Source organism: Mobula hypostoma, chromosome 5 (genome assembly GCF_963921235.1).
Source record: "Mobula hypostoma chromosome 5, sMobHyp1.1, whole genome shotgun sequence".
In the NCBI taxonomy this organism is placed as follows: domain Eukaryota; kingdom Metazoa; phylum Chordata; class Chondrichthyes; order Myliobatiformes; family Myliobatidae; genus Mobula; species Mobula hypostoma.
In genome coordinates this window covers 7,708,081-7,723,202 of record NC_086101.1, presented here as the reverse complement: position 1 = coordinate 7,723,202, position 15,122 = coordinate 7,708,081, and the positions used below count along the sequence as shown (strand labels likewise).

At 46.0% G+C, this 15,122-nt stretch overlaps 1 protein-coding gene across 1 annotated transcript in view; it reads left to right on the top strand.

The window, feature by feature from the left end:
- The window catches only part of neu1 (neuraminidase 1), a 61,607-nt gene extending 47,911 nt beyond the window's left edge, over positions 1-13,696 (top strand). The window contains exons 5-6 of the mRNA XM_063047959.1: positions 4,287-4,506; positions 11,382-13,696. Coding sequence (XP_062904029.1) covers positions 4,287-4,506; positions 11,382-11,584 — 423 coding nt within the window. The 3' untranslated portion in view covers positions 11,585-13,696. The remainder of the gene's footprint in view (positions 1-4,286; positions 4,507-11,381) is intronic.
- The last annotated feature ends 1,426 nt before the right edge of the window (positions 13,697-15,122 follow it).

The window sequence follows — 15,122 nt, the reverse complement described above, 5'->3', positions numbered from 1 at the left end:
TGCAACCCCTCCAGAGTTGTCATAGGTCTCTTTGTGGCCTCTTTCGCTAGTCCCCTTTTGGCGCACTCAATTTTGAGAATGGCCTGCTCTGGGCAGATTTACAGCTATCACACCTTTCCATTTCTTGATGATTGACTTAACTGTGCTCCAAGAGATAGTCAGTGACTTGGAAATTTACTTTTATTCATCTCCTGACTTGTGCTTTTCAATGACCTTTTCATGGAGTTGCTTAGAGTGTTCTTTTGCCTTCATGTTGTGGGTTAGTTAGCTTATATACTGTACATCAATTGATTGTATGTCCATAAAGTGATGCTAGGCACAGGAGTGTCTGTACATAACGTGACTGACAGGAAATGATGAAGTACTGGTGTCTGGCGGGTTTGGGGTTGCAGAGGGTTGGGTTAGTGAGTGGAGGTATTGATCAGCCTTATAGGCATCTGTTAGTCTCGTGAGACCATGGATTTGCGCCTTGGATGGTTTCCAGGGCGCTGGCCTGGGCAAGGTTGTATGGAAGACCGGCAGTTTCCAGGGCACAGGCCTGGACAAGGTTGTATGGAAGACCGGCTTTTGCCCATGCTGCAAGTCTCCCCTCTCCATGCCACTGATGTTGTCCAAGGGAAGAGCACTGGGACCCATACAGCTTGGCACCGGTGTCGTCGCAGAGCAATGTGTGGTTAAGTGCCTCGCTCAAGGACACAACACGCTGCCTCAGCCGAGGCTCGAACTAGCAACCTTCAGATCACTAGATGAATGCCTTAACCACTGGGTCATACGCCAACACTGATCAGCCTTACTGCCTGGGGAAAGTAACTCTTTTTGAGTCTGGTGGTCCTGGTGTGGATGCTACGCAGGTGCAGTGGGACAATCAGTCCATGAACAGTTGCAGTAAGATGTTTGTTTGAGGATTTATATTTGTGCTTTTACATTAATTGTAGGAATTTAAAGCAGTTTAAATGATAAGTAGTGGTGGTCTCTGTGTTACAGCAGTTTTGGGTAACACACTCCCCCTTGACGTTGCGGTCTTCGCCGAGCTTGGCAATTAGCTTGCCGACGCTCGTCACCAGTTGAGGTGACATCCTCAGTTGGTCTTTCTGGGAGTGCCCGCACCACCCCCCCCCCCACACCCATTTGCTTGCCTCTGCCCAGATTAACTACCCCCTTCAGCTGACCTATGAATTCTGTTAGCTCGCATTTGTGTGGCTCTTACGGGTTCGTAGATGACATCTGTTTTGATGCGTTTATTTACGGAGCTTTCAGAAGAAAACAAACGCTCCTAAAGATTCTCGTAAATGAAGACCGAGTGGGACACCACTTTAATCTGGGACGCTGCTGAGGTTCTGGCACAGGCAAACACGAAGCAGGCATGAGAATCTTTAGCCGTCTGAAGAGGTAGCCAGCCAGGACTGAGGCAAGAGAATGGGGTGGGGGGAGGCTATTCCCAGCACTGAGGATGTGTCATGTCGACTGGTGATGAAACGTCTGCAAGAGATTTGCCAAGGTCGGCGAACACCGTAACTTCAAAAGCTCCAACCCAAGCTACCGATATCCACCACCATCTTGACACTCCCCCTTGCAAAATCACAACTCACTGCTTTTAAAAAAAAAATTCATATACAATCTGTTAAACATAAGAAAATAAATAAGCATGTGTAACTGCAGATGATGAAAATGTTGAGGCACACAAAGTGCTGGAGGAACTCCCAGAATATATTCTGACTTGTGAACAACTCAGCATATGATCAGGTTTCACTACTGTGTCTGGCAGTTTCCGTACCTCTGGGGGTCATTTCTGTTCAGGATATAGGAAGCAACCTCGCTATCTTGTTGGTTTCGATGGTTTCACAAGGAGAAGTGTGACGTATGCATGTTCTGAGTGGTGTTAGTTGAAAAGGAACTATGGACAGAACGTGAGGGAGAACTTCCCTAGTTTCAGAATTGGATTCCAGTTACTTGGTTCTCATATACACTAGGGTGCAATGAAATTCCTTTTGCTTGTGTGAAGCGTAGGGGGTCCTGTATCTAAGAAAGGATGCAGTGCCATTCGTAGATGACATCTATTTTGATCTGTTTGTTTATGGAGCTATCAGAAGAAAACAAACGCTCTTAAAAGTTCTCGTAAATGAGGAGGTTCATGAGAATGACCCTGGGAATGAACGGGTTAACAAATGAGTGTTTGATGGCTCTGAGCCTGTACTCACTGGAGGACAGAAGAATGGTGGGGGAGGGGGGGAGTACTCTTATTGAAACCACTGAATATTGAAAGGCATAGATAGAGTGGATGTGGAGAGGATGTTTCCTATAGAGGGGGGTGTCTAGGATCAGAGGGCACTGCCTCAGAATAGAAGGATGCCCCTTTACAACAGAGATGAAGGATTTTGTTAGCCACAAGGTGGTGAATCTGTGGAATTCATTGCCACAGATGGCTGTGGAGGCCAAGTCTACCCCCCTCGCCCCGTACGCCCCTCCCCCTCGCCACATACACCCCTTCCCGCCCCTTGACGTAACTTCCCCACTGGTGCTGTGATAGTGTTACACTATTCACTACACTGCCTTGTACCTCAGGCAGTGGATTCCATGTGCAAAGGGAAATAAGTACTTCTCTGACTCCGTCCCACACAATTTGAAGTTGCCCAGTCCCTCAGAGGACTTAATTTGGTTTTGTTCTATGTTCTTTGTGGTCTGAAATCCAGCTCCACGTTTGCTGGTGACGTCACTGTGCTGATGAATCAGCATACAGGAAGGAGACTGAAAATTTGGGCGGCTGCTGTAATAACAACGACCTCTTGCTCAATGTCAGTAAAACCAAGAAAATGATTGTAGATCTCGAGAGAGGGAAACCAGAGATTCACGAGCCAGTAATCATTGGAGGGTCAGGGATGGAGAGGGTCAGTAACTTTCAATTCCTGGGTGTCTCGGAGGACCTGTCCTGGACCCATCATATAAATGTAATGGGAAAGAAACCATGACAGCACCTTTACTTCCTCAGGATTCTGTGGAGATTCAGCATCTCATCAAACATCTTAACAATCTTCTATAGATGTGGTGGAAAGTGTGCTGACTGGCTGCATTACGGCCTGGTATAGGAACACCAACGCCTTTGAGTGGAAAATCCCTTCAAAAGGTAGTGCATTTGGCCAAGTGCATCACTTAAGGTGCAGATCGCGGACAATCTCACCTGGTCCAGGAACACCACTGGGATTGTAAAACGGGCCCAGCAGAGATTGCACTTTCTGAGGAAGCTTAAAGAAGCATCACTCCCCACTAATGTCTTAACTACATTCTACAGAGGCGTGGTTGAGAGTGTGCTGACCTTTTGCATCACAACCTGCTACTCCAGCTGCAGTGCTGTCGACAAAAAAGCCTTGCAGAGGGTGGTTAGGGGAGCAGAGAAGGTTATTGGGGTCTGCCTACCTTCTGTCCAAGACCTCTTTCACAGTCAATGCCTCCAGAAGACACGGTACATCATTAAAGACCCCTCACACCCTCTCCATGAACTGTTTGTTCTTCTGCCATCAGGGAAACGTTACAGGAGCATCAAAACTAAAACCACAAAGCTACTAAACAGCTTCCTCCCACAGGCAGTCAGACTGCTAAATAGCTGCTCCACCTGACTCTGCTTTGGACACTTTTAACTTGCACTGGACACTTATAACTTGATTTTAACTGACATGTGGCTGTTGTGTTTTACTATTCATTGTTATGTTTATTATTTAGTGTTGCGTTTGTTATGTTATGATTGCACTGCCCCTGAGAAACGCTGTCTCATTCTGCCCTGCAGTGCTGAGGTATGGTTAGAATGACAATAAAGTTTTTTGAATCTTTGAACATATAAAGCCCTCCCAACCACTGAGCACATCGACATGAAACATTGGTGTGGGAAAGCAGCATCCACCATCAAAGATCCTCTCCCCCCAGGCTATGCTCTTCTGGCTGCTGCCATCAGGTAGAAGGCACAGGGGGCCTCAGGACCTCTCACTATTGGGTTCTTGAACAGTTACTACCCTTCAACCATCTTTGAACAATGACTGCTAACCTCATTCTGTTTCTAGTGTTGCCACAACTGACTATCTCACTTTAAGACCCTTCATCCTGTTATTTCGTGCTCTCTTTATTTATATTTGCATTTGTACTGTTTGTTGTTCATTGATCCTGTTTACCGTTACGGTTCTCTAGATTTGCTAAGTACGCCTGCAGGGAAAAAAAAAGAATCTCAGGGTTGTACTCTGGAAATAAATGTTACTTTGAAGTTTAGATATTACTGCCCAATGAATGTGTTTATTCTTCAGCCCTATGAACTTCCAGATGGCTCCGTGGTGATCAACGCAAGGAACCAGAATTTCTACCACTGTCACTGTCGAATAATAGTGAAGAGCTATGATGGCTGTGAGACGCTTCCCGTGGAAAGCGTGTTCTTCGACGAGACCCTGATTGACCCGGCCGTAGCGGCAGGAGCCTTGATCAAAAACAACGTTGTTTTCTTCAGCAATCCCGCCAACCCTTCTGAACGTGAGTTTCATAGCTATGCTCCTGAGCAGTGTTATCACGTACACAGTACCGTGGAATGGATTAAATCGTAACCAGCAGCGATAGAGTCCAAACTGCGGTAGACAGGATGGTCAAGACATTACGACAGACTCAGCTAATGCATGCGGAATATTTGACGGTTCTGGCCCCCCCTGTACATGCTGGAGTTCAAATAATGAAGGGAGGAATCTCACCGAAACCTGTTGAATATTGAAAGGCCTAGAAAGAGGGGATGTGAAGAGGATGTTTCCAGTAGTGGGGGAATCTAGGAGCAGGGAATCTAGAGGGATTCTGTGGGATTCATTGCCACAGACGGCTGTGGAGGCCAAGTCACTGGGTATATTTAAAACAGAGGTTGATAGGTTCTTTACTAGTCTAGATTACAAGGAGAAGGCAGGAAAATGGGGTCGAGAAGGATAATAAATCATCCATGATGGAATGGTGGAGCAGGCTTGATGGGCCGAATGGCCTAATTCTGCTCCTTTGTCTTGTGATCTAAGATCGTAAGTGGCACAGACAAGCTGAAAGCCCATGGTCTTTTTTTCTCCCCCAGGCAGGGACCTGGGGCGGCTTCTTCACACCCAGTGCATTTGGAATGAGCTGCCATTAACAGTGGTTGAGGTGGGCGTAGCAGTGAACATTAAGAAGCCATGTCGATAAAGGCATGCATGGGAGAGGGTCAGAGGTGGGCAGATGCGACTGGCTTGCTGGGCAACACAGTCAGTAGCTGGACTTGCTGCAGCTGACATCAGATCCACATATTTACTGCCTCAAATTTTGTGTAAAGATCCAAAATGACACACTCTGCTTCCTTGTGTCAATGCAAAAGACAGGTATATTTAGTGCCATGGTATCATCACGATTAGCACAACGCTATTACAAATCAAGGTGTCAGAGTTCAATCCCAGCATCCTCCGTATGAAAGTTTGTATGTTCTTTCCAAGATAGTGTGAGTTTCCCCCAGTAGTAGGTTAATTTCTAAGATCGGATGTTGTTCTCTGGTTAGGCTAGGGTTAATGGGATGGTGTGGCTCGTTGGGCCAAGGAGGTCTGTTCTGTGCACTCTCCAAATCAAAATAAAGTAACAGAAATGTAGAATATGCATGGCGATACAAAAATCTTAAGCTATCCCAAAGCACCAAATCAAGCAGGTATTTTTGAAGTGGAGTCTGTAATGTAAAGATTAACGATTAGCTTTATTTGTGACATATACATTGAAACATACAGTGAAATACGTCGTTTAAATCAACTGGGGCAGACCATAGATGTGACCATGCTTCCAGTGCCAAAATAGAAGGTCCTCAATTTACTACCCCTAACCTGTACATCTTTGGAATGTGGGAGGAAACCAGAGCACCTGGAGGAAATCCACACGGTCACGGGGGAGAAAGTACAACTTCCTTACAGATAGTGTCACGAATTGAACCACGATTGCTAACGTAAAGTGTTATGTTCTAACTGCTACGTCCTAACTTCTGCAGCGAGGTCCCAGAAACAATGATGTAATAGTCAAGCAACACACATCAAAGTTGCTGGTGAACGCAGCAGGCCAGGCAGCATCTCTAGGAAGAGGTACAGTCGACGTTTCAGGCCGAGACCCTTCGTCAGGACTAACTGAAGGAAGAGCTAGTAAGAGATTTGAAAGTGGGAGGGGGAGGGGGAGATCCAAAATGATAGGAGAAGACAGGAGGGGGAGGGATGGAGCCAAGAGCTGGACAGGTGATTGGCAAAAGGGGTATGTGAGGATCATGGGACAGGAGGCCCAGGGAGAAGGAAAAGGGGGAGGGTGGGGAACCCTGAGGATGGGCAAGGGGTATAGTGAGAGGGACAGAGGGAGAAAAAGGAGACAGAGAAAAAGAATGTGTGGTGTGTATATAAATAACGGATGGGATACGAGGGGGAGGTGGGGCATTAGCAGAAGTTAGAGAAGTCAATGTTCATGCCATCAGGTTGGAGGCTATCCAGACAGAATATAAGGTGTTGTTCCTCCAACCTGAGTGTGGCTTCATTTTTACAGTAGAGGAGGCCGTGGATAGACATATCAGAATGGGAATGGGACGTGGAACTAAAATGTGTGGCCACTGGGAGATCCTGCCTTCTCTGGCAGACGGAGCGTAGGTGTTCAGCAAAACGATCTCCCAGTCTGCGTCGGGTCTCACCAATATTTAAAAGGCCACTTCGGGAGCACCGGACGCAATATATCACCCCAGCCGACTCACAGGTGAAGTGTTGCCTCACCTGGAAGGACTGTCTGGGGCCCTGAATGGTGGTAAGGGAGGAAGTGTAAGGGCATGTGTAGCACTTGTTCCACTTAAAAGGATAAGTGCCAGGAGGGAGATTGGTCGGGAGGGATGGGGGGACGAATGGACAAGGGAGTCGTGTAGGGAGCAATCCCTGTGGAAAGTGGGGGGAGGGAAAGATATGCTTAATGGTGGGATCCCATTGGAGGTGGTGGAAGTTACGGAGAAATAGTCATAGTCATACTTTATTAATCCCGGGGGAAATTGGTTTTCATTACAGTTGCTCCATAAATAATAAATAGTAATAGAACCATAAATAGTTAAATAGTAATATGTAAATTATGCCAGTAAATTATGAAATAAGTCCAGGACCAGCCTATTGGCTCAGGGTGTCTGACCCTCCAAGTGGGGAGTTGTAAAGTTTGATGGCCACAGGCAGGAATGACTTCCTATGACGCTCAGTGCTGCATCTCGGTGGAATGAATCTCTGGCTGAATGTACTCCTGTGCCCAACCAGTACATTATGTAGTGGATGGGAGACATTGGCCAAGATGGCATGCAACTTAGACAGCATCCTCTTTTCAGACACCACCGTGAGAGAGTCCAGTTCCATCCCCACAACATCACTGGCCTTACGAATGAGTTTGTTGATTCTGTTGGTGTCTGCCACCCTCAGCCTGCTGCCCCAACACACAACAGCAAACATGATAGCACTGGCCACCACAGACTCGTAGAACATCCTCAGCATCGTCCGGCAGATGTTAAAGGACCTCAGTCTCCTCAGGAAATAGAGACGGCTCTGGCCCTTCTTGTAGACAGCCTCAGTGTTCTTTGACCAGTCCAGTTTATTGTCAGTTCATATCCCCAGGTATTTGTAATCCTCCACAATGTCCACACTGACACCCTGGATGGAAACAGGGGTCACCGGTACCTTAGCTCTCCTCAGGTCTACCACCAGCTCCTTAGTCTTTTTCAGATTAAGCTGCAGATAATTCTGCTCACACCATGTGACAAAGTTTCCTACCGTAGCCCTGTACTCAGCCTCATCTCCCTTGCTGATACATCCAACTATGGCAGAGTCATCCGAAAACTTCTGAAGATGACAAGACTCCGTGCAGTAGTTGAAGTCCGAGGTGTAAATGGTGAAGAGAAAGAGAGATAAGACAGTCCCCTGTGGAGACAAGCCAATTATATGTTGGACCCGGAGGCTGGTGGGGTGGTGGATGAGGACAAGGGGAACCCTATTGCTAGTGGGGTGACGGGAGGATGGAGTGAGAGCAGATGTGCGTGAAATGGGGGAGATGTGTTTCAGAGCAGAGTTGATGGTGGAGGAAGGGAAGCCCCTTTCTTTAAAAAAGGAGGACATCTCCCTCATCCTGGAATGAAAAGCCTCATCCTGAGAACAGATGCGGCAGAGACGGAGGAATTGCGAGAAGGGGATGGCATTTTTGCAAGAGACAGGGTGAGAAGAGGAATAGTCCAGATAGCTGCGAGGGTCTTCTCAAACTTCCGCTAATGCCCCACCTCCCCCTTGTACCCCATCTGTTATTTATTTATATACACACATTCTTTTTCTCTCTCTCCTTTTTCTCCCTCTGTCCCTCTCACTATATCCCTTGCCCATCCTCTGGGTCCCCCCCCCCCGTTATCTTTCTCCATTGGCCTCCCGTCCCATGATCCTCTCCCTTCTCCAGCCTCGTATCCCCTTTGCCGATCACCTGTCCAGCTCTTGGCTCCATCCCTCCCCCTCCTGTCTTCTCCTATCATTTTGGATCTCCGCCTCCCCCTCCCACTTTCAAATTTCTTACTAGCTCTTCTTTCACTCAGTCCTGATGAAGGGTCTCGGCCCGAAACGTCGACTGTACCTCTTCCTAGAGATGCTGCCTGGCCTGCTGCGTTCACCAGCAACTTTCAAGCAACACACATAAAATTCCAGCACCTGCAGATTTCCTCATGTTTGCGATGTAATAGTTGATACGCATTTAGTTCGGGGGGGGGGGCAATTTAAACAAAAGAGGCCTATACCTGCAAGTAGTGAGATTAACTTTATTGTTTCATCGTGTCCTCGTCTATTTCTTCCTCCTCTTTTTCTTTCCCCCGTACCCGAATTCTCATTGAGCTGATTTCCTTTTCTGTTTGTTGTCACTCTTTCATGATTTCAACATTAAGTTATTAAAGAGGTGCAACTTGGTGCCACACAGATCTCAAGTCTTTCATTGTCCCGCAATCCTTCGGGGAAAGCATCGCTTTTATCCCACTTCTATAAGCACTGTCCCCTCCACCCCTATGAAAAGCTCCCACGCACATAGCCTTTGTTGTCACACAGCTTCAATTTCCTTTGTTCTGTCTTTCATTATACTTTCGATTTTATTTATTAATTGAACGGGATCTATTTAAAAGGCATTGGTCAGGCTGCAGTTGTTTTGGGCCCCTTATCAAAGAAAAGATGTGCTGGATTTGGAGAGGGTCCACAGGAGGTTCATGAGATTGATCCCAAGAATGAAAGAGCTCATAAGGGGTGTTTGATGGCGCTAGGGCTGTATTCGCTAGAGGTTAGAAGAATTGGGGGGGGGGGGGAAGATCTCATTGAAACCTATCGAATCTTAAAAGCCCTTGATAGAGTGGATGTGCAGAGGATGTTTCCTATCACGGGGGAGACCAGGACCAGAGGGCATATATTGAGGGGCATCCATTTAGAACAGAAATGAGGAATTTCTTTAGCCAGGAGGTGGTGAACCTGTGGAATTCATTACCATAGATGGCTGTGCAGGCCAAGTTATTGAGTATATATTCTTGATTAGGAAGGCGTCAGAGATTATGGGGAAAAGGCAGAAGAATGGGGTTGAGCGGAATAATATATCAGCTATGATCAAATGACAGAGCAGACTCGATGGGCCGAATGGCTTACTGCTGCTCCTGTGCCTCATGGTCTTCTGGAAATGAATCTCAAGTTGGTATATGGTGACATGTATGTATGTACTTTGATAATGCATTACCTTGACTTTGATATTCTGCGAGATTTCTTTTCTCCATTTGAACTACCTCGATGTACTTGTGTATAGAATGCTCTGTCGAGATGTCATGCAGCGAAAAGGTAGGTTTGGTTGTCAATAAGTTTCAAAGCAAATTTATTATCAAATTAGATATGTGTCACCAAATAGCACCCTAAGATTCATTTTTTTATGGGCATTGCAGTTTAAAGTGGCGCTGGTGAAGCACAGGGGTGACTTGCTGGCAGCAAACAAAACAAAATAAAATTACAGTATTAATCACACTTTTCTTGGATAGGAACACTGTAATCAATAGCTTGTAACTTCCCTTTTGGAGCTGAGCTGTTGAATGACCTGGCATTTTAGTGGTGTGAACTGCAGTCTTGAAAGTGTAGGACAGTCGCTGTGTAGCATGAGTAGGCCAAATCGAGGCAGTGGGGTCCAGGGCCTAGGAACGGGAATTGAGCCAATGTTCGGCCCTTGCTGGAGTGGACATGAGTAGGCCGAATCAAGGTAGTGGGGCCTGGGGCCTAGGAACAGGAATTGAACCAATGTTCGTACTTGCTGGAGCAGACATGAGTAGGCCGAATCGAGGCAGTGGGGTCCGGGACCTAGGAACGGGAATTGAGCCAATGTTCGGCCCTTGCTGGAGTGGACATGAGTAGGCTGAATCAAGGTAGTGGGGCCTGGGGCCTAGGAACAGGAATTGAACCAATGTTCGTACTTGCTGGAGCAGACATGAGTAGGCCGAATCGAAGCAGTGGGGTCTGGGCCTAGGAACGGGATATTGAACCAATGTACGGCCCTTGCTGGAGCAGACATGGATATATGTCGCCTTGGTTCTGATGTATTGAATCAAATTCGAGACGGCGGGGCCTGAGAGAGTGGAAAGACTCGAGGTTTGATCAATTTAAGCTCCGGGCCAAATTGGAAAGGTTGGTACGGGCCAAATCAAGGCAGTATATTGAAGTGGCGGGGTCCAGCCCTGAGTGCGAGGAATGACCCAAGATTTGGACGGTTGAAATACCTGGCCAGATTAAAAAGATCAGGATGTCAGGGACAGGCCAGTGTTCAGCTTGCTGCTCTGCAAGTTTTACTGGCTTTGTGAACTAGGGCTCAAAGAGTGGGGTGCTTGATGGTTGCCGCTCGCCTGCGACAGTGGTCAATAGTGGGGTGCCAATTACCAGCTGGCATTGCCAAAAGTGAAGGCCATTCGACTCGCATCATAACCCCTCCTCTGCTGTGCTGCAGGCTTGAGAGGTGCCACAGTAGCATGGCAGCATGACACTGTTACAGTCTGCGGTGTCAGAGCTCAGAGTTCCATAAGGAGTTTGTACATTCTCCCTGTGCAATGCGCGGGCTTTTTTCCAGGTCCTCTGGTTTCTTCCCGCAGTCCAAAGATGAACCGAGTAGCCTAACTTGTCAGTGTAAATTGTCCGGTGATTAGTTTAGGGTTAAATCGAGGTTGCTGGGCAGTGTGGCTCCTTCGGCAGGAAGGGCCAACTCTGCGTTGTATGTCTAAATAAATAAATTATAAAATAAAAATGGATGTCTCACACTCCTTTCCACCACACATGACGAAATGTGTACTAATTGTGTACCTAACCCTAATTAATTTTTCCTCTCAGGTGTAAATCTGACCCTCAGATGGAGTTATGATCACGGGAAGACGTGGGAAAATAAGATGTTGATCTGGAGTGGTGCCAGTGGTTATTCCTGCATGACGACCTTCAGCAATTCGAGCAATGATAAGTACATCTTCCTGGTGTTCGAGAAGGGGAAGGTGGACACCAGGGAATCCATTTCATTCATGAAGATTGGACTCGTTTGACAGAGAGTCCCCATGTCGCTTCTTGTCACCTTGTGGGGAAAGAGTTTGCAATCTCAATGAGTCTTAATCAATGCTCGTTACCAGAAAGAAATTTTCTTTCAACTTTGCCCAAGTTGATTGATTTTCATTGCCTGATAGCAAAATGGGTTTTCCCTCTTTGAAGATGAAATCAATGTTGTAAAACTTTAAATTTCCTTTTACTAATCTCTGTAACCAATCAGATCCATTCCTCTCAAGGCTGTGCTGCATTTTGTCCTCTGATGAGAGCTTGGTCCTTTTGACAGCATCTTCGGATCTACAAGGAGATAGTTAACGAATCTGTTGCTTTCGATGTTTTACTTGGGTCAACAGCTTGATGGGAAGGCTGTTGATGTGAATACCCATCAGTATGTCTTCAGTGCAGTGGTTCCTAATCCTTTTTTTTTAATGCCATGGACCAATACCGTTAAGCAAAGGGTTGGGATCCCCTGCGTCAACGTGTGCATAGAGAGAGAGTTCCATCTGCCACCCAAATTTGGCAAGACCAAATTTGTCCGCTGGGACCCATTCCTAGCTATTGACACTAGAGTCGGTATTTTCCAGTAGGGAAGAGCTTTGGGAATACTGCGGGAAAACCCACTAAGAAGACAGATTCTTTTAAGAGATGTTGGCAGAAAATGAAGACACTGGGAGCTGCTATTTTATGTGACTTTAAAAAAAACAGTTGAATAAAGTGCCCTTAGTTATTTTACTATAGTCTGTAGATCTGAGATGGTGCTCCTCAAAGTGGCGTCTGCTGAGCAGACAGAGTCATCAAAATAAAATCTTTACACGATGAAATCTCAGGGACTCTGGCTGATGAATCAGGTGCTGGTACAAAATGCACATTCTCCATGGGAAATGAGAAATAATCGAGGCTCAATGAATGGCGACAGCATTCTCGGGCAGCTGAGTGTTCACAAAAACAGTTGTGGATTTTGCTCAAAGCTTTGGTGATTTGCCTTATCCAGAGCTGAGCACATTCGGAGGCCAAGTGACATGGCAGTAAGCCTCTGCTGCGGACATCCTGAATAAAACTGCCAAAGTGGTCATCAAGGTTTGGTCCCCACTTTCTCCAACAAGATCTTAGCATTGTGATATAGAGAAGGAAAGCGTAAGCTGGCTTTTTCCAGAGGTCATGGGTTAAGAGGAGATGAGTGAAATGTTTAAGAGGAACATGGGGGAACTTCTTCGCTCAGAGGGTGGTCACAGCATGCATGGTGGACGTGCATTCAATTTCAACGTTGGACAGATTCATGGAATGGGAGGGGGATCGGGGGCTTATGGTCCAAGTGCAGGCTGGTGGGTCTGGGCAGAATAATAGGCATGGACTAGATGAGTCGAATATGCTATAGAATTCTATGACTTGATAACCATTGCCTTGATGACAATACATTCAAATGGAGTAAGGTTCTTTTTGAGCAGTTGACAAGAAGACAGGACAAAAATACATCTAGAGGGAAAAGCAAATAACATTTGTTGAGTCAATATTTTTAACAAGTTTTACAAAGATGATGGGCATTATTGTTCCAGGGTTAAAAGGCCTCAGTACAGTGGATATGGGCAGGACGTTTCCTATAGTGGGGTGGTGGGGGGGGGGGTGGTGTTTGATGACCAAAGGACACAGACTCAAAATAAAGGGATGTCGATTTAGAACAAATGAGGATGAATTTCTTTAGCCAGAGGTTGGTGAATCTGTGGAATTCTTTGCCAGAAATGGCTGTGGAGGGCAAGTCATTAGGTGCATTTAGGCAGAGGTTGATAGATTCTTGATTAGTCAGGCCATAAAGGGTCACAGGTTTAAGTCAGGAGACTGGGGCCGAGAGGGAAAATGGATCAGCCGTGATGAAATGGTGGAGCATGCTCGTTGGGCCTAATTCTTCTCCTATATCTTATGGTTAAGGTAAATTTCCCTCCACAGAGAAAACATCTGAATCTCAGCAATAAGATTGGGACAAGGAACGTTTCCCAGTACAAAAAAACATTGATTTCCTTTACCCAGTGGTGCTAACATAATTACGGATCACTCATTGTGATTATGACTTAAACTATGCGCAGTTACCTCAGAATAAAATGGGAGTCTGACTACAATAATTATTGGCTTCATGGCATTTTACTTCTGCTAAATAATTTGTACAATGTCATTTTTCAGTGTTCTTGTTCATAGCATCTTGTACAGTTTGATATTTGCAAGCCACAACCACAATATTTGCAGTTTAGTCTCCTCTTCACAATGTTACTGGCTCAGGCCTGCTGGTTATCCTCTTTTCAACATGAATAAGCCTCAAGTAATTCAGAATCAGATGTCCAACTGCCCACTTACCTACCTACTTAACCCCAGCCTAATCACGGGACAAATTTCACTAACCAGTTAACCTACTCAACAGTTTGTCTGTGTAATGTGGGGCGAATCCCTGTGCTCATGGTGAGACTGCACAAACCTTTGTACAGAGGATGTTGGAATTGAACTCCAAACTCTGACACCCCAAGCTGTAATTTATTTCAATTTCATGTCAGGAAATTACTATAAATTACAGTAATTTAATAATATATTAAAAATCTATGTGGCATGGTCACTAGACACTGGAATACTACAGCACGGTACAGGCCCTTTGGGGACTTCCGGTAGCGCTCATGGAGTGAAGTCGCGTTCTTGACTCGCTCCATTACCTCTGAGTTTTTTTTCTTCTGATCAGCTATATTTTAAGTAACCATTAAGGCATTAACTTTTACAATACTTTGAATTAAATTGGGCTCTTCGGTAACTGGATGCGTTTAAGATCTGCTATGTCTAAGAATGGGAAAAACGGGAAGGATGGCAAACCTCCGGATAAACCGAAAGGTACCGATTTTCCTCCGACTGAACCACCGGTGACTTTGAAAGCTATATCGGAGTTAATTCAAAGGGAAATTTCAACCTCTGTTACGGAGCTGATTCGTGCGGAAATTTCAATTCAGTTCCAGAAAATTGCCGATTCAATCGATAAGATACAAACATCTATTACGGAACATCAGATGGTACAGGCCCTTTGACCCTCAATGTTGGGCCGACCCATATATTCCTAAAAAAAAATGGTGGTTGGGGTTGGATTCCCACTGCTGCCTGTAAGGAGTTTGTACATGGTCCCTGTGACCACATGGGATTTTTCCAGGTGCTGTGGTTCCCTCTCACATTCCAAAGACGTATGGGTTAGGGTTAGTGAGTTATGGACATTCTACATTGGTGCCAGAAGCACGGCAGAACTCGCAGGCTGTTCCCGGCACATCCTCGGGCTGTGTTGGTTGTTGATGCAAATGACCCATTTTGCTGTACGATGTTCATGTGAGCACTGAAGATTTTCTTCACCTTTACCTTCTTGCACATGTAAAATTGGGAGTCAGTCCCTGCTGAGAGCAATTACAGGCTAACTTGCTCTGGCTGCCCAGTGAAACCGACTGCAACGGGCATTGGCAATTGATGACCGCGTCCGTCTGTTTCAAAAAGCAGCACTGGGGTGTCCTCTCCAGGGAACAGACCTGG